We start from the raw sequence: 19,492 nt of genomic DNA on the forward strand, positions 1-19,492 counted from the left end.
CGGCCGCCTCCAGACCTCGGCCCGCCGCTTCTCCGCCTTCGCGGCTCGACTGCAAGGGCGCGCGGAGCGGCTGGATCCCACGCGCTCGCTCCCAGGACCAGAGGCTGGACCCAAGTATTCATTCCGAATGTAGGGATATCTTTGCGCTTCACAGAGCGTTTTTTTGGTTCGATGCGTATTTTTAGCACTTTAATTCACTCATTCAACAACTACTGAGCACCTGTTATGTGCCAGGAAGTGGTCCAGGCACTGGGCAAATAGCAGTGGGGAAAAAAAGCAGACAGATCCCGGGAAACTCCTGCCCTTGTGCGGCGTACACGGGCTTCTTACGTGACCCCAAAGTTACTTCTTTTGAGATTTGGCTCCCACCAAGTGGTGAAATCGTGAGGCGAGGGGCCCAATTTATTTCAGGAATAAAGATGTGAGATAAATGTTATGTTGTACAGGTAAGGGAATTATAGCCTAAAGCTATTTAATGACTGCTGAACGTCTCAGGGCTAGTAACTTACAGAGCTCCAGGCATACGGGTGCAGAAAGGTCGAGCACCTTCTGTCCAAGGCCCGGGTAAAGGTTTTTCTTTTTTCCTTTATTTATTAACACTTAATCGAGCCTGTGCTCCGTGCTTGGTACTGTGCTAGGTCCTGAAGATACAAAGAAGTCTCACCTGGGTCCAATTCCAAGGCGCTTAGAGTCTAGCAGGGGAGTGGTAGGAAAGCAACCAATACGAAGTAGAAGTCCTAAATTAAAGGTGACAAATGGGAGGAAAGGAAGAGAGAGTCATTCTTGGGGCCGACGTAGAGAGAAACTTCATGTGGGTGTTTTGTTTTTGTTTTTGACAGCGCCCTGTGACGTGGGGGGATCTTAGCTCCCCAACCAGGGATGGAACCCATGCCCCCTGTAGTGGAAGGGTGGAGTCCTAACCGCTGGACCACCAGGGAATTCCAAAACTTCATCTGGTTTTCATTGTAATACCTAGATGGCCTCAAATGAGGGCCTAGTCCTGTTGTTTTCAAACATTATTATTGAGACCTCTAGGCACAGCAGAAGTGGTTCAGAGGTTCCATAAACTTTTATCAGTCACATTTTATTTTTACAGTTTTTTTTTAATTTATTTATTTATTTTTATTTTTGGCTGTGTTGGGTCATCGTTGCTGTGCGTGGGCTTTCTCTAGTTGTGGCGAGCGGGGGCTACTCTTCGTTGCAGTGGCTTCTCTTGTTGTGGAGCAAGGGCTCTACCCCCTCTCTGAACCTCTCCTTGTCTCCAGTGTTCTAAAATGGCAGTGATATGTCTTAGAGAAGCTATTTGTAGTGCTGGGCACTCAGTGCCCCTAACTTCTGGGAAATAATCTTGAATCATCCCACTAGTGATTTCTTCACTTCCATTTTCTTTCTTATTTCTTTTTTGGAACTCCTATAATTCAGATGATGGATCTGCTGGACTGGTCCTTCTCATTTCTTGTTTTTCTCTCCTACTTTTCATCTTTTTTACTTTGTCTTTGGGAGATTTCCTCAAATCTTCCTATTCTTCTACTGAGTTTTTCAATATTTTAAAGACTTTTATTACTCTCACTTTATTTTTGTTCTCCAGCTATTCCTTTTTATAGCATATTATTTTGTTTCAATGTTGCAATAGCTTATCTCTGACACTACTAATGATGGTTTAAGTTTTCTTCTCTTGCATAATCACTGTTTTCTCCAAATTTCTTTTTCTGTGGTTTTAATCTCTTTCATGTTAGATTCTTTGCTTGAAGGTCCTATAATCCCTGGTTGTCTGCTCACATTTAAGGATGGGTTACCAAAATCCCAGTGAGAAGCGTTTGTGCTCTGTGGGTTGAGGTACATGGGTGGGGCTTGTCTCCAAGAGCTTCACTGCAGGGAACCTCTGATGTCACATCTTTAGGACTTCCTTCTTGGGGTGGTCAGCAATCTGGCACAACTAATTCCATTTGCCATATGGTTGCCCCACTTCTGCCTTAGGATTCATCCTTCTCTAGTCTATCAGCAACCACTCATCCATATGCTTAACAGCTTCCTAAAGTATTTTGCTCGTCTCCTCTCCTGTTTCCCTGTCTTTGTGCACTTATGCCTTAAAAAAATCCCTTTGCTATAGTTTTAGTATATTTTTAGTAGAACAAAATTAGATACGTGTGTTCAATCTACCATTTTTACCCAGAAACTTTAAATATATTTTAAATATTTTTAAAACAGTAGTTTAAAAATATATACACTCAAATGTCCTACGTATAAAATTTTTGGGTTTGTCAGAACAAGCTTGTTGATATCAAATGATTTTATAATACAGAGATATCATGAAGTTGAACTTACAAATGTATTCTAATAAGACATTGCTTTTATCTGTTTTAGATAGTGAGGTTCTACAGAAGGCTTTGCTTGCAAAAGGGGGTTAGCTGCTTTTTTAAAAATGGTTTAGAAGCATCTCTTCTGGGCTAGTGATCAACTAGTGTGACCCTTGAACTGTGGTGAAGGAGCTGCTACTGGCCTGAACTGCATGGGAGAGGGGCTTGGAGGAGGGAGCATCCCAGCCCCAAGGGTTAAGGGAAGGAAAAAAGAGAAGACTTGCCACCTGAGAAAAGAGGAAGAGTTATTTCCTTATACCCTCCTAACTTCCAGCCCCTTGCACTGTCTGCCCACAATCCCACCACAGTCTTGGGCATTATAAAACATTGCATTTTTAAAAATCAGCTTTATTGAGGTATAGTTTACACATAATAAAATTCACCAATTTTAAGTGTAGGGTACAGTGAATTTTCACAAATGGTACAGTCATGTAAACACTACCATAATCATGACATAAAACATTTCCTCCCCTCAGAAACGTTCTTTGTTCCCTTTTGCAGTCAGCCGCTTCTCCCTCATCTGGCTCCTGTCACCTACTGATCTGCTTTCTGTCACTATAGTTTTGCATCTCTAGAATTTCATATGAATGGAGTCATACAGTGTGTGGTAGTTTGTGCCTGCCTTCTTTCACTTGGTATAAAGCTTTTGAGATTATCCATGTTGTTGCATGTATCAGTAGTTCATTCTTTTTTTTTTTTTTTTTTTTTTGCGGTACGCGGGCCTCTCACTGTTGTGGCCTCTCCCGTTGTGGAGCACAGGCTCCGGACACGCAGGCTCAGCAGCCATGGCTCACGGACCTAGCTGCTCCGTGGCATGTGGGATCTTCCTGGACCGGGGCACAGACCCGTGTCCCCTGCATTGGCAGGCAGACTCTCAACCACTGCGCCACCAGGGAAGCCCCCAGTCTACATTTTATGTGTCTTCTCCTTGGTGACTACCCTAATTTAGGCTTGTGGCATCTTAGTTCCCTGCCCAGGGATTGAACCCACATTCCCTGCATTGGAAGGCAGATTTAACCACTGGACCACCAGGGAAGTACCTATTTGTGATCTAATTATCAGTATGATTATATGTAAAAGAAAGAAGAAGTGGGGAGGGAGAGAAAGGGAGAAAAGGGGAAAGGACCTCAGATTGGGAATCAGAAAAGCAGGTTGAAGTCCTGAGTCTGTACTTCCCAGCTCTGTAACTTTAGATAAGTCTCATAACTCTGAGCCTCAGCTGGCTCTACATGTTTGTAAGGATAAATAAGTTATTTGTAACCTACAACATGCTCTGAAATCATAAGGGATTAAAGGACCATCCAGTGCCAGATGTATAGATAGACAGGTATCCATAAACCAGGGTGTGACTGCCTCAAAGACAGAACTAGGTCTCACTGTTTTTTGTATTTCTAGCGTCTAGCCCCATGCCTGGAACATAGAACGTTACCAGTAAGTGTTCATTGAGTAAGTGAGGCAATGAAAGAATTAACTTTGAATAAGTGAATGCATGATAGTATGTAAAAGACAGGTGGGTGTCAGGTGACAAGTTGTTAAGTGGCTATGGCACTGCTAAGAACTGAAGTTACAATGTTTAATTCCTTATCTGTTAAATGTTTCAGTAACATGGAAGAATAATTTGCACATATATGTATTTTTACTTACAGATTCATTAATTCAACAAATGTTTATTAAGTGCCTACTATATACCAGGCAAAGTTCTAGTCCTGGGCATACAGTGATGTCCATTTTAATCATTTGTTTTAGAAAGGCCTCTGGCACTGATGGTTACCTTCAGTGACAGTGTTGGTTAAGCCCTGACCCCTGGTGCAAATTGAAATATATTCCCATTAGTTATTGATTGGCTGTAATTTTTTTTTAATTAAAAGTTCTTTGGGAAAAGAACTTTTTCTAATTGCTGTTTCCTACTTTTAGCTGTTAATATTTAGTTTGGGAGCATAACATTTAATGATTTTTAAAAAGCAACAGGTCAAGTTAATATATATTAGATGATGGATTAAAAAGCTAGATAATCAAGCAGATAGATGACAGGGAGTCATTCTTCCAATCAACCTCATGATGTCACTGGAGAAAAGAAGGTCAGTTGGAACGTGATGTCTGGCAGTTACAGGGAGCTGTGGCTAGGAAGAGGGTACTCAGAAGCTGCCCTGGAGTCCTTAACCCCCAAGCAGCCAACATCGTGTGTCCAGGCCCCTGTACCAGAGACACCGGACATCTTTGTGACTGACAGAGTGATCCCAAATGGAGAAAGACGAGCCCCTACTGTTGGTGACCCCTGTGTCGGTGAAAGCCATCATCTCAAGAATTGAGGCTGCCCAACTAACTCGGGCTCAGGAGGTAACCCCTTGAGATGAGGGTGTCATCCTTCTGTTGGGGTCTGATGTGGAGGCTAGGGATTGAGCCCAGATTTGGGTAAGATTCCAGCTCTGGGCCCTCAGGGGTCCTGGGATCCTCAGCAAGCTGGGTTTGTGGACAGTTCAGTGGAGGGTGAGCTGGAATCAAGCTGCCCCCGAGGCAGGGATGGGCCCAGGAAGCAGACAGCCCACAGGGAAGCCCTAGGTTGGCCCTGAGACACATCGTGGTGGGTCCTACCAGGGCAGGAGGAGGGGCACAGAGTTCCTGATTGGGGTCTGTTCTTGGCAACCTGTCAGACTTCCCCAAGCTGAGCCCTAGAAACTCACAGGGAAATGGCCAAAGATTCAAATCACCCTGCACGTGAGCCTCTGGTGCATTTTTTTAACGGGAGCCTCCGATCCTGAGGGTTTCTTGGGGCCTCATTTTTCTAGTTCGTTGCCTCTGGATCCTTGTGAGGAGAGATGTCCAGAAGTCCCCAGCAAATTCTGAAATTCTGAAGAAATGTTTGCTGTGGATTTTTAGTATTCTCTCCCTGAGCTGGTCTTAATAATCAAAATGACAGTAATTAGAGCTAACACTTATTTTATGTGCCAGGCGCTGTCCTAAGTGCTTTACAAATACTGGTTCATTTAATCTTTACAAAAACCCTGTGACACAGGTACTATAATTATCTACACTTTACAAATAAGAAAACTGAGGCCCCAAGAAATTAACTGACTTGTCTAAGATCACACTACTAGGACATGGCATCTGGCACCAGAGTTCACACCCCAAAACACTACAGTCTGCTGCCTCCCATATAGGATATTTCTTCCCAGCTCTCAGACATCTTGGACAATGTCAACTGTGTCATCAGCCGCTTCCAGGAAGAATTAGGATATGATTTCAAAAAAAAAGGCAAAATCTCACCAGACAGAGCAAAAGGGCAAGAACAGATTCATCTTGCTGGAGAAAATTACCTCATTCTCCAACGATGCTAAGACTAAAGAGAAGCACTTGTATGAAATTCTCCACTGGCTAGGTGACTGGGGTGAGTTTGCAGGCTGGGTGCAGTCCTGAGGGTGGGTGCCTTCCCCCTCAAGATGCTGGTGCCAGCTCACTCAGCCTCCTCCTTTCCCCTACCCTAGGTCAGCATTTGCTGGGAGGGGAGTGCAGGGTGGTGGGTGCAGAGGGCGCAAAAGACACATCGCAGCGCCTCTCCAGTGAAACATTGTCCCACTCATGTCGTAGCATATCACCTCTATTCCCTAGAGAGGCAAGCATGTCATTGTCCAAAACATAATAGATTGTGATATTAGGTGCATATGTGATGAAGCCTAAGTCCTGGGTTCATTATTACATCTCATTTTTTAGTAAGATAGAACCTAAGTGCAAACTCACACTAGCTGTTTTATTTTTCCAGCTTTATTGAGATATAACTGACAAACAACATTGTAAATTTAAAGTGTACATGTGATTATTTTATATATAAACATATATATGTATATAATGAAATGATTATCACAATAACATGTCACCTCACATAGTCATCCTTTGTTGTGTGTGTGGTGAGAATATTTAAGATCTACTCTCTTAGCGAATTTCAAATATAGGCATACCTTGGATATTGCAGGTTCAGTTCTAGACCACCACAATAAAGTGGATATCATAATAAAGTGAATCATGTGAATGTTTTGGCTTCCCAGTACCTGTAAAAGTTATGTTTATACTGTAGTCTATTAAGTGTGCAATAGCATTATGTCTAAGAAAACAATGAACATTAAATATACTTTATTGCTAAAAAGTGCTAACCATCATCTGACAATGCAGGGTTTGCACAAACTTTCAATTTTTAAAAAATGCAGTATTTGCAAACAACAGTAAAGCAAAGTGCAATAAAATGCGGTATGCCTGTATACAATACAGTATTATTAACTGTAGTCACCATGCTGTACATTAGATATCCAGAACTTATTCATCTTATAATTGAAAGTTTGTACCCTTTGACCAACATCTCCCCATTTCTCTCACCTCCTAGCCTCTGATAACCACCAATTTACTCTCTGTTTCTGTGAGTTCAACTTTTTTTAGATTCCACATATAAGTGAGATCGTACAGTATTTGTCTTTCTTTCTCTGTCTGACTTATTTCACTTAGTGTGATACCCTCAGGGTCCATTCATGTTGTTGCAAATGGCAGGATTTCCTTCTGTTTTATGACTTAATAATATAGATCTTCCTTAGCTTATGATGGGGTTATGTCCCAATAACCCTATCATAAGTTGAAAATACCATAAATTGAAAATGTGTTTAATACACCTAACCTACCAAACATCACAGTTTAGCCTAGCCTACCTTAAATGTGTTCAGAACACTTGCATTAGCCTACAGTTGGGCAAGATCATCTAACACAAAGCCTATTTTATAATAAAGTGTTTAATATCTCATGTAACTTATTGAAGACTATACTGAAAGTGAAAAACAGAATGGCTGTATGCATACAGATGGTTGTAAGTGTATCTGTTGTTTACCCCTGTGATTTTGTGGCCACTTAGAGCTGTAGCTTGCTGTTACAGCCTAGCATCATGAGAGAGTATTGTACCATATTTCACTAGCATGGGAAAAGATCAAAATTCAAAGCATGACTTCTACTGAATGTGTGTCACTTTCGCCTCATTGTAAAGTCAATAAATCATAAGTTGAACCATCATAAGTGGGGGACTATCTGTATTTCATTGTATATACTACATTTTCTCTATCCATTCATCCACTGACTGACACTTAGGTTTTTTCCATGTCTTGACTGTTGTAAATTATGCTTCAGTGAACATGGGCATGCAGAAATCTCTTGGAGACAGTGATTTTGTTTCCTATGGATATATACCCAGAAGTGGGATTGCTGGACTATATGGTAATTCTATTTTTAATTTTTTTTAGGGACCTCCATACTGGTTTCCAAAATGGTTATACCAATTTACATTCCCACCAACAGTGCACAAGGGTCCCCTTTTCTTCAGGTCCTCACCATTGCTTGTTATCTCGTCTTTTATACATAATAGCCATCCTAACAGGTCTGAGGTACTATCTTGTTGTGGCTTTGATTTGCATTTTCCTGATAATTAGTGATGTTGAACACCTTTTCATATACCTGTTGGCCATTTGTATATCTTTTTTAGAAAAATGTCTATTCATATCCTTTGCCCATCTTTTAATCGGATTATTTGGTTTTTTGCTATTAAATTGTGTGAGTTCCTTATAGATTTTGGATATTAACTCCTTATTAAATACATGGTTTGCATGTACTTTCTCCCGTTCTGTAGGTTGAGGCTTTTCACTTTGATAATCATTTCTTTTTTTTTTTTTTTTGATAATCATTTCTTTTACTGTGCAGAAACTTTTAAATTTGATGTAGTTCCACTTATTTATTTTTGCTTTTGTTGCCTTTGCTTTTGATGTCATACCCAAAAAAAATCATTGCCAAGACCAATATCAAGAAGCTTTTCCCCTATGTTTTCTTTTAGGAGTTTTATGGTTTCTGGGCTTGTATTTAAGTTTTTAATTAATTTAGAGTTAATTTTTGTGAGTGGTATAAGATAGGAGTCCAATTTCGTGGGGTTTTTTTTTTTTTTTTTTTTTTGCAGTACGCGGGCCTCTCACTGTCGTGGCCTCTCCCGTTGCAGAGCACAGGCTCAGCGGCCATGGCTCACGGGCCTAGCCACTCTGTGGCATGTGGGATCTTCCTGGACCGGGGCACGAACCCGTGTCCCCTGCATCGGCAGGCGGACTCTCAACCACTGTGCCACCAGGGAAGCCCCAATTTCATTTTTTTGCATGTAAATGTACACGTTTACCAGCACCACTTATTGAAGAGATTATCCTTTCCCCATTGAGTGTTCTTGGGTCCCTTGTCAAATATTAGCTGACCGTATATGCATGGGTTTATTTCTGAGCTCTTGATTCTGGCCCATTTATCTATGTGTCTGTTTATATGCCCGTGCCATAGTGTTTTGTTTACTATAGCTTTGTAATATAGCTTAAAATCAGGTAGTGTGATGCCTCCAGCCTTGTTTTTCTTTCTCAAGAATGCTTTGGCTATTTGGGGTCTTTTGTGGTTCCGTATGAATTTCAGGATTGTTCTTCCTAGTTCTGTGGAAAATGCCATTGAGATTTTGATAGGGATTGCACTGAATCTGTGGATGACTTTGGATAGTATAGACATTTTAACAATATTAATTCTTCTGATCCATGAACATGGGTTATCTTTCCATTTACACGTGTCTTCTTTAATTTCTTTCATTCATGTCTTATGGTTTTCACTGTAGAGATCCTTCACCTCCTTTGTTAAATGTATTCCTAAGTATTTTATTGTTTTGATGCTATTGTAAATGGGATTGTTTTCTTTATTTCTTTTTGGATAGTTAATTGTTAGTGTGTAGAAATGCAACTGACTTTTTTTTGTTTGTTTGTTTGTTTTTTTTGTTTTGTTGCGGTACGGTACGCGGGCCTCTCACTGTTGTGGCCTCTCCCGCTGCAGAGCACAGGCTCCGGACGCGCAGGCTCAGCGGCCATGGCTCATGGGCCCAGCCGCTCCGCTGCATGTGGGATCTTCCCGGACCGGGGCACGAACCCGTGTCCCCTGCATCGGCAGGCAGACTCTCAACCACTGCGCCACCAGGGAAGCCCGCAACTGACTTTTGTATGTTGATTTTGGATCCTGTAACTTTATTGAATTTGTTTATTAGTTCTAATTGTTTTTTGTGGAGCACACTAGCTATTTTATAGAGGGACTCAAGGGTGATATTCAAAGTACTGAATGGATACTGAGCCAAACAGCACTGGTGCCAGCTGTAAGCAACTGGTATAGCCATTTGGGTGTGGACCAGCTGCATGCAGCCCTGGAGCCAGATGCTACCCCCGTTAAGATCAGAGTTATCCGATCAGGAGACCTCAGTCTGGTGTGAGGTATGGTGGATGCTGCAGTGTTGGAGGAAGATGGTATAGGGATATGCCCTACCCCTACTCACATTGCCCTGCCCCTGAGGAGCTCTCGGTTCAGTGGTCCTTCAGCTGCCCCCAAGAACTAAGCAGGGCTGTTGACTGCAGTTAATTCATTTAATTGTCCAGATATTGGACTAGGCAGTGAGGATAGAGCAATAACAAGATAGGCACATTGCTGGCTTTGTAGTACAACAGTGCTGTTTTATGTCTATGCATATTTTCTACAGGGCAGGTCTCATGTTAATCATTTCACTTGTATTATCTCATTTAATCCATAGCCAACCCTTTTTTGGCAAGGATACTAAGGCTAGGGAAATAAGTGACTTGCTCAACATCATACAGCTAATAAGAGGTTAAACCAATCCAACCTCAAAGCCTGCTGGTGTAACCCCTATCCTATAGGGCTATTTGGGGCTCCCTAGAGGACAGACTATTCTCAGCCTGCATCTCCCACTCTCTCTCCAGGTGACAGTCTGACCTATGAGATCAGGAACAGGAAGAGTGAGGAGGAAGAGGAAGCCCTGGATGAATGGATCGAGGTGATGGAGAAGGGGTTACCTCTCTCCCTCATCGCCACCAAAGGAGGCATTGAGTCTCTCATTTCCCTCTGCTCCACTCTCATTGAAGGACAAAGGAAAGGGGCACAAAGTAGGTTCCAGGAGCACCTGGCAGGGGAGCTGGGTGGGGCAGATGCCATCTCAAGGAAAGAAGTCACACACCAGGGTCTATGGGAGTCTTTCTGATTCTCCTCCATAACAAAAGCTTTAGCTGAGATGGATGGTCAGTGGTAAGAGGTTGGGGTGGTGGACCCAAGCTGAGAAGTGAGCAGTTCTGGGCTGTCCCTCAGGGCTGAAGGAAGGTGTGATGTGGAGACAGGTCCTCGTTGGTGGTCCCTGGAGCTGTGGCCTCGTGCAGGTTCTGGGGAACAAGGCTGGAAGGTCAGAAAGGGTGGAGTTTATAGCTAGAGCTAGAGGAACATCCTTTCCTTAAACCAAACCCAGATGCAGAGCCAAGCAGTCTGGTGAGACTCAGCTGGAGGCCCTTCTAGAACCTTCTCGATTGTGGCTACTCCAGAAGTAGCCAGTCAGCAACATGGCTCAACCTTGAAATGTCACTTCTCTCAGCACTAGAATGGGCCCGGATTATCTAACTGCCACATTTTGTAGATGAGAACATTGAAGCTCAGAGGAGAGAAGGATCCACAAGGAAAGCCTGTGGCAAAACTAGGCCCCACGCATAGGTTTTCTGGCTTCTTAATCTTACTCGAGAGCATGGGCTTCGGAGTCAGACAAACCTGAGTTTGAATCCCAATTTCTAGCTGTGTGACTTTGGGCAAGTTACTTCCTCTCTCTGAACCTCACTTTCCTCATATGCAAAGTGAGGAGAGCATTGTCTTCCTTAGGGTTGCACGTGGTGTGAGGCATCTGGCACTGTGCTCAGAACACACACTCAGGGCTTAATAAACAAGAGCTGACATTATCATTTTACCATTGATTTTCATGGCCAGGTTCCTTACCAGTTAAGCAAGGTCGATAGCTGGGGGAGGGAGGAAGCAAGGAAAGGTGGAGGAGAAGGAGACAATGTCTCCTACTATCCTTGTCATATTATGTCTTGAAATATAGTTATTTGTTTACTTGATTTATTTCCTTGCTAGGTTATACATTTCTGGAGGGCAAAGGCTGTGTCTTATTCATTTTTTTAGGGATTAGGTATTGAGCACTTTCTAGGTACCTGGTACAGTGCTTGGTACTAAACATGCATAATCTACTTACGTCCCATGAAGTAAATGCTATGATTATCCCCATTTTTCAGAAATAGAGGTGCTGAGAAGTTAGGAAACTTGCCTGAGGCAAGCGGTAGGGATGGGATTCAAGCCCGAGTTATCTGACTCTAGAATCCATGCTCTGAACCATTAGAGCATATGGCCTTTCTGACAGTATTAGCTAAATGCTGGCTTGATTTCAGTGTCATTTAATTTCCATATTGCCTTTAGCCCCTCATCCAAAGTTAGCCAGTGTTTTGTCTGCCAGTGATGTTCACTGAATGAGAAATGAATGGATGCTCTAAGATAATCCCTCCAGCAGCTCTACACCTAGTAGATCCAAGGGGATACAGCTATGACCATGGACCATCCCTGAGGAGCTGAAGTCTGCATATGAATGGGTTTGAACACAAAGTGCACAATTGGTGTTTATGTACATTTTCCTGCTTTCATCAAAGTATCATAGGAGTTCATGACCCCCAAAATGGAAAAAGACATTAGTCATTATAAAAGAATATAAACCACTGCAGGACCACGTGATAAATTCTCTACAAACACAGTCCAGTGGTAACAGGAAAGGGAAATACAACTTCCCAGGTGATCTAGAGTCTAAGTGCCAGGTGGGCTTCCAGAATTTAGATAGTTGGCAATAGGTAGCCAAACAGAGATATTGAGACTGGGAAGTAGCGTGATGAGAAAAATCACTCTACTCCAGGGAAATATGGAGGATCAGCAGTGTGTTGAATTGGGTTGAACTGGATCGAATTGGTCCAGACCCCTCTGGGTCCTGCAGGTGCTGTGGAGCTGACAGACCCTGACAGGTAAGCTCTGAGCAAGCTCTGAGCCCAGCAGAGATCTCTCCTGACAATATCTCCCCTGGCCTCATATAATGCCCCAGCTCCTTATTGCCAAAGCCCTAAGAAGGTTGGATGGGAATTTGGCCAAGCAGGGTGTGGAGAATCAGTATAATCCTTGGATCCATGGGAGTTTATTGCCTTTGTTCTCTCCACCTCTCCTAGTGTCCAAACACACCTTCTGGCAGGGCTGGCGGGAACAAAGCCCACAAAAAGTGACATCCTGCCCTCAGCCACTGAGCCCAGAGCAGATGCTCCAGGACAAGCACACTACCTGCATAAGGGTCTCCGAGGTGAAGTCCATGCTGCAGGAACTCCTGGACTCCACGATGTTCAACCAGGGGGAGGTTCGGGCCATCAGGTACATGTCTGCTGTGGTCGAGAACCTCAACAAGGCCTTGATGCTCCAGCACAAGGAGAACAGAAGCCTGGAGGCCAAATACAGGCACCTGAAAATAGAGATGACCAAAGAACTCAGCAGCCAGAGGCTGTATTTCCAGAAGTCCCTCCAAGTCCTCAAGAGTAAGAGAGATGCCCTACTAAAGCAGGTAGAAATTCTAGGGGGAAAGTACCATGACCTTCTCCTGAGGAAGCGTGCCTTAGAGTTCCAGCTGAACAAGGCTTAGTCTGCTAGAGGTCAAGCAGAATACTCAGTCAAGATCTTGGTTGACTCGCCAGCCCCTGCCAAGAAAGAGGCCCTCCGAAAGAAAGAAACAGTCATAGAGGAAACCCAACAGGAGCCCAAGAAGGAGGAGCAGTTTTCACCACTCTCCCCAAGTCACCTGGCCATGACCTGGGAGAGTAGCGCTAGGCCTTCCACATGTCAACCACTTTCCACCATGACTGTGCATTCAAGGACTGCAGATGTGTACAGCAGCAAGGACACTGAAAATCTTCAGCCTGTGTTGCCATCCTCCGTGGATCACAAGTTTCCTAAGAAATGGGAAAGACCGTCAGCAGAAAGCCCAGGCCACAAAGTCAAAGACCAGAAGGACTTCTTCCAGGAAGTGACCCAGGAGAAGGAAGGACTCCAGATGAAGTCCGATTTTCAGAAGCAGCTGTCCCCAGAGAGCTCTAGGAAGGTGGCCTTGGAGAGCAAGGCAGAGCACTGGGAAGAGGAACTCAGCTGGGAGAGGCGAAGGCAGCAGTGGCTGGAGGAGGAGATGTGGCTGCAGTGGCAAGAGAAGTGGGCCCTGCTGGAGCGGGACACCGGGAGAAGCAGCAGCAGTGGGAGCAGGGGGAAGCAGCAAGGGGGTGGCAGCGGAGATTGGCCCAGGAGCAAGGGGGCCCATGGAGGGGGCCGGAGCGGACAGGAGAGGACGTGGAGAGAATGGGCTTCATGCCCACCAGTCGATGGAGGGACTTGGAGGAGGCATCACTGGCACCTCCCTCAAGCCAGGCCCAATCTGCTCACCAAGGCAGGAGGCCACACTTGCCCAGGTCCCCTAAGACCCAGCAGCCTGCCCCCGGAAACCAGAGGACCATGAGTTCAGCCGTTTACTCAGAAACCACGGGCCCGCTGTGTTCCCACGAAGCCCAAGAAGACGGCCTCCCTTCCTGTCACGGGGACATCCCTCCGAGAAGTGGCCCAGCCCCCTTTGCATACATCCCCAGTAACTCTGAAGGGGAAGGTATACCACGTGGACGTGGAGGCCCAGAGGAAGAACCTGCAGCTCCTGACTGAGGAGGATCAGCTGGGGCTGCCCCACTACCTGCGCAACAAGGTGCGGGAGCTCACGACCACCGCCGTGGAGCTGAACGCGCTCGAGCTGTGGTGCCTATGCCATGAGTACATCCTCTACAGACATTTCCAGAGCCTCCGGTAGGTCCTCCCTGGCACCCACCGGCACCCACCCACTGCTGCAATACATGGGCAGAGCCAGAACCCAGTGAGAAAGGAGGAGCCTGGGGCAAGTGGGATGGGGAGAATCACCCCAGGCCTGGACAAGGTCCCCCCGAGGGAGGGTACCTGCGAAGGACACCTGACCTCGGAGCCTTGGGCAGCCCTGAAGGTGTGGGAGGTCAAACACTTACACACTGCTCTCCCTCTTGCTTTCCTGCAAGCCTTTCTTCCTGTCTTCCTACTGCCCTGTCTGTAACCCGCCTAACACGCTCCCCCATTTGCCTTACTTTTATTCCTGTTTCCAGCCCAGCCCGAGCCTCCTCACCTGACACCACCTCCTGCTTCTCTGCTCCCTGTTTTCCCCAGCTCTCACAGACACAGAGTCATCTCTGGTTAACAGAGAGTTGGGGACAGGAGGAGTCTCCTTCACCCACTAAATCACTTCCCTCTCTTCCCAGACAAGAAGTGATCAACCACGTACAAGTTGTGCGAGAAGCTGGGGCTGCCTACAAGGCCCAGAACCTCTACCTCTTCCTGGAAAACGTCGACCGCCTGCAGAACCTCCAGCTTCAGGCCTGGACAGACAAGCAGAGGGACCTGGAGGAGAAGCGCCGAGAGTGCCTGAGCAGCATGATGACCATGTTCCCCAAGGTGGGCCTCCCACCCGGCGACCTTCTCAGGGGTCAGCACAGCCGGCAGGGATGGGACCAGGGTGGAGCCATGGGGCTGTGGGGTGTACCTGGGCGCGGGAGAGCAGTTGGGAAGTAAGAGAGCAGATTAAAGCCTCTGAACCAGGAAGAGGGGAAGGCAGGAGACAGCCTGAGCGTAAGGAAGGCCAGTTTTCCAATCTCTATATATGGGGAGAGCAAGAGAGGGAGGAACCCTCCAAAGGAGCTGGACAAGAAAGCTTCTTCTGGAGGGGAGGTAGTTGGAGCCTGCAGTCCTGACTCTGTGCTCAGATTCTCCCTCCCCTGTGGGTCTCCCTGTCCTGCTCTTGTCTGATCTGCTTGCTCTCCAGGCTTGGTCACAGCTGTCTTCTTCACCCTCGTGCTGGCGACTCCCTTTTCTTCTCTCTGGGGACAGCTCCCCTGCTTTCTCTCTCTCTTTTTTCTTTTTTTTTTTTTTTGCGGTACACGGGCCTCTCACTGTTGTGGCCTCTCCCGTTGCAGAGCACAGGCTCCGAACGCGCAGGCTCAGCGGCCATGGCTCACGGGCCCAGCCGCTCCGCGGCATGTGGGATCCTCCCGGACCGGGTCACGAACCCGTGTCCTCTGCATCGGCAGGCAGACTCTCAACCACTGCGCCACCAGGGAAGCCCCCTACCCTTAACTTTTTTAAAAAATTTTTATTTTATTTTTTTATTTTTGGCTGCATTGGGTCTTCGTTGCTGCGTGCGGGCTTTCTCTAGTTGTGGCGAGCGGGGTCTACTCTTCATTGCAGTGCGTGGGCTTCTCATTGCAGTGGCTTCTCTTGTTATGGAGCATGGGCTCTAGGCACATGGACTTGAGTAGTTGTGGTGCATTGGCTTAGTTGCTCCGCGGCATGTGGGATCTTCCCAGACCAGGGCTTGAACCTGTGTCTCCTGCATTGGCAGGCGGATTCTTAACCACTGCACCACCAGGGAAGCCCCCCTACCCTTGACTCTTAATTGACAGTTTGCCTGGATACAGAAGTCTAGGTTAGAATTCATTTTCCCTCACAATTTTGAAGGCACTGCTCATTCATTGCCTTCTAGGTTTTGGTGTTGCTGTTGAGAGTCCAAAGTCATTCGGAGTCTTAATCCATTGGGTTTGACCTATTTTTATTCTCTAAGGTCTGCCTTCAGTTTCCTCTACTCTTTCCCCTGCTACCAGGGTCAGAAAAGCAGCGAGTGCTGACATGGTCCACAGGAGGCTAGCTGATGGCTTGGAGGGATTGCAGAATCCCGCAGCAGTGACTCAGAATCTGCTGAGATCTCCTCTAGGGCTGGGCCAGGAGGTTACCCCACTGAGTCCTGAGCAGCCACGGCCAGAGTCTGGGGGAAGGAGTGTCCTGAGGGATTCAGTGTAAGTGCCGGCATAAGGCAGTTGGAAGAGCCTTGGCCATGGGGATGTCTCCCAATTCAGTTTCCTGTCACCTTATATTAGTCCTGATCACCTGCTGTAGGTGTCTTGACTTGCTAAATTGGTTTTGAGGTTGAGAAGGAAAGGGACCATATATATAATAATTCTTTAGATGGCTGTGAGGGTTCCTCCAGCTCCTTCCCCAGGGCCAGGGCAGAGGCTGAATGACAAGACACGGAGAGCATTCCTGACACAGCCTGGCCCGGTAACACGAGTCTCTCACAGTTCCAGCTGCTCTGGCTTCCTTTAGTTTTTTCCTTGCTGTTTTGCCCATTGTCCAGATTCTCCACAGCAAAGGAGAAAACAGGAACTAAACCAGCAAAGAACAATTCAAGGAATTTCTGGGAAATGCAATACCCTGAGGTCCCAGGCAAACCTAATTGGAGGCATTCCCTGGGCCTCACCCTTTCTGCTCTGCCCCAAGTCAGGCAATGCCTCCTCTGGCACTAGAGAGAGGATGAATTCCTTTCTCTCTGATGCCTCTCTGCTGGTTCCTCTTAGCTCCAGCAGGAGTGGAACATTAACCTGAACACCCCTGTGGTCACCTCCCCAAAGTCAAGGAAAAGCAAGCCTCCTCCATCCTTACTGCGGAACATCCATTCCAGCAGCCCCTCATGCAAGCGACACCTGGAGCTCTTTATGACCAAGCACCAGCAATGTGTGCCCCTGCGGATGGCCCAGTAGGTGCATGGAAGCCAGGGGCAGCTGGCTAGGTGGGTGAGGGAGGCAGGGAGCAGGGGTGACCAGACTTGCGGGGTGCGGGGGCGGGGTGGCTGGCAGCTCAGTGAAGGCACAGACAGGCAAAGCTCACCCCATGAGTTGCAAGGAACCTAGCTTCTCAGCGGCCTGCCCAGCTCTGGCCATTGGCCCAGATGGGGGTATGTGTGTATGTGGTGTGTGGGCTTCATGGCACAGCCTGACCAAGTATGTTTCAAACTATGCAACTGAAAGACTCCTGGGACCCACAGCTGAGAACTTACAACCATTTCCACCCTGAGCATTGGTCTGGCACCTGCCACTGGTCCATCCATGTAAATCAACCTGATCCTTCCCACCACGTGACCCCTGGGCTCAAAGAGACACCACGAGTCTCTGGGCAGCCAAGAAGAGACACATCCACACCCCCCTGGTGTGGCCAGTTCAGGGCTTCAGGCCCAGGGCATGTGCCTGGAGGAACAGGGGCTGTCTCGGCAGCCTCTTCCAGTAGCTCCTCAGCTAGAGGAGACCCAAGGAGGTGAGATTTAGAGTTGGGAAGGGAAGAGATGCGGCAAGGAAGGCAGTGACAACTATTTGAGAAGGGAAGAAAACCCTGCAGAGCTTGTTGCTTCCCAGTCCCTCCCTTTCTGTAAAGACCTCCTCATCTCTTCTTACACTATCAACCTTCACACCCCAGCCAACAGGGGAACCAGCTGGAGGCCATCTGGAAGACTGATGTGGCCTCCTCCAGTCACCCAGTAGAAAAGAAGACCCCCACCAGCCTGTCCTGGGACCAGCTGGGGGGTACCCAGATATTCCCCGGCTGTTGGCATTGGATGTGCATTCCTCCTACCACAAAAGCTTGATGTCCCTCATGGCCCGGTAAGATGCAAGGCTGGACGGTTAATCTGGATTCAGGGAGATCTGCCCACCAAGGGTACACACTTCTGTGTCCAACAGCTATCTTTCCAAACATTAATAATGACCTCATTTACTGTACCACATCAGACAGAGAGATGCTTACCTGCCTCATTGGCCATGAGCTTGGGTCCCCACGCCAGCACCATTCTAGTTCTCTCAAAGGACTCCACACGGCGTCTCAGAAGATCACGACAGAAGTCATTCCTTCCCACTTGCTTCCTGGGCTGCACGTGAATTGCTCAAGAGGTGTTTCTTGCCCTAGGCCTGGGGGTTATTCTCCAGGAGAGCCAGGTGCAGGTATGGAGAGATGAGAGAGACCAAAAATCTCAGGATAAACTGGGCCCGTCTTTGGCATTGTCATTTCCTTATTGCCTTCAAGAACTGCCCCTGGGAAGAGCAGCTGAGGGGAGGCGGGCAGGACTCAGTGGGCCAACAAGGGACTTTTCTGGTTAGGAAGGTTCAACTCTGCCTCTCTTGGCTTGAAGATGTCAATATTGAAGACTCAAGGCTGTTTCAAGGAGGCTTTCTAGATTACTAACCCCAGCTGCCTCCTGTGGCCCTGCCCCTGCCCCAGTTAAAGATCTTTGACAGGGATGGGAATTTTCTGGCAGTCTAGTGGTTAGGACTCGGTGCTTTCACTGCCAGGGCCCAGGTTGGATCCCTGGTTGGGGAACAATCAATAATATCTTTGACAGGGAGAGGGCACTGATGCCTGCCAGTGTAGACCTAACCAGAACCAAGGCTGCAAGATGCTGCTGCCGCCCTCATCCTCTCGACAGGAACTTAGGGAAGACGGGGTGGCACGGCAACATCAAAGGAGGCTGGTCCTTGGCTGTGATTCCGCTCTGAAGTGGGCCTGAGAGTCCCAGCTGGACATCAACATTATAGCCCACCTAGTACATAGATACCTGGTTTTCAGTTCCTGAAGAGTTTCCAAGTGTGTGTGTGTGTGTGTTGTTGTTGTTGTTGTTAGTTGATTTGGATACAGCAAACAGAACTGAGAATAACCAAAAACAACACTGGCAGAATTTAGTAACCCAGAAATCAACTGGGGCCGCACCTGCTGAGATTTGGCTAAACTTGCCCCTGACTCTAGCACCCCCATAGTGGTATCTCTCCTCTCTGAGCGCCTTCTCTCCCTCTGCATCCCTGCCAGTGCCTGGGCTCTGCTCGTCATCTGTTTCAACCTGAGGCACCAACCCCGCACACGTGAATATGTGCACATAAGTATCAAGTATACACGCTCCACTTGACCCCAAGCATTTCACGATCTTCATAACTTTCCGAAAATTTAGCGGGGTGATAGGGAAAGGGACTCACAGTGAACAGTACCGAAGAGCAGCCTCCTTTCTTCCCCTCTCTCTTTGGTTTAACATGCAAAATTCAAAAACTCTTTCCCGTCTCTCATGCAGAGCTGTCCCACCTACACCCATGCCGCCACTGGGATCTCAGCTTCAGACTTAAGCACTAATCAAAATATTGTTCCCAGCAAAGACAGTTTCTCCTTTCCAGGGGAATTTAGGTGAATACAATTTTCTTCCCCTTTTTCAAACTCTACAGCAGTTTTTTCAGTTTATCACACTACCAGGTGTAGAGACCAAGCCCTGCTGTTTCTGTTTTCTTTAT

The 19,492-nt window shown here is 46.8% G+C and overlaps 1 protein-coding gene across 1 annotated transcript; it reads left to right on the forward strand.

Annotated features, from left to right (window-relative positions):
• The first annotated feature begins 138 nt into the window (after nt 1-138).
• FAM186B (family with sequence similarity 186 member B) lies at nt 139-17,831 on the forward strand. Its single transcript, XM_019934480.3, is given in 11 exon segments — nt 139-4,694; nt 5,516-5,599; nt 5,601-5,742; nt 10,154-10,336; nt 12,470-13,507; nt 13,510-13,798; nt 13,800-14,126; nt 14,606-14,798; nt 16,751-16,929; nt 17,643-17,743; nt 17,746-17,831. Coding segments are annotated over 11 exon segments (2,718 nt in total). The 5' UTR covers nt 139-4,598.
• Nucleotides 17,832-19,492: the final 1,661 nt, after the last annotated feature.

The sequence above is a fragment of the Tursiops truncatus genome, chromosome 11, assembly GCF_011762595.2.
Source record: "Tursiops truncatus isolate mTurTru1 chromosome 11, mTurTru1.mat.Y, whole genome shotgun sequence".
Lineage (NCBI taxonomy): Eukaryota > Metazoa > Chordata > Mammalia > Artiodactyla > Delphinidae > Tursiops > Tursiops truncatus.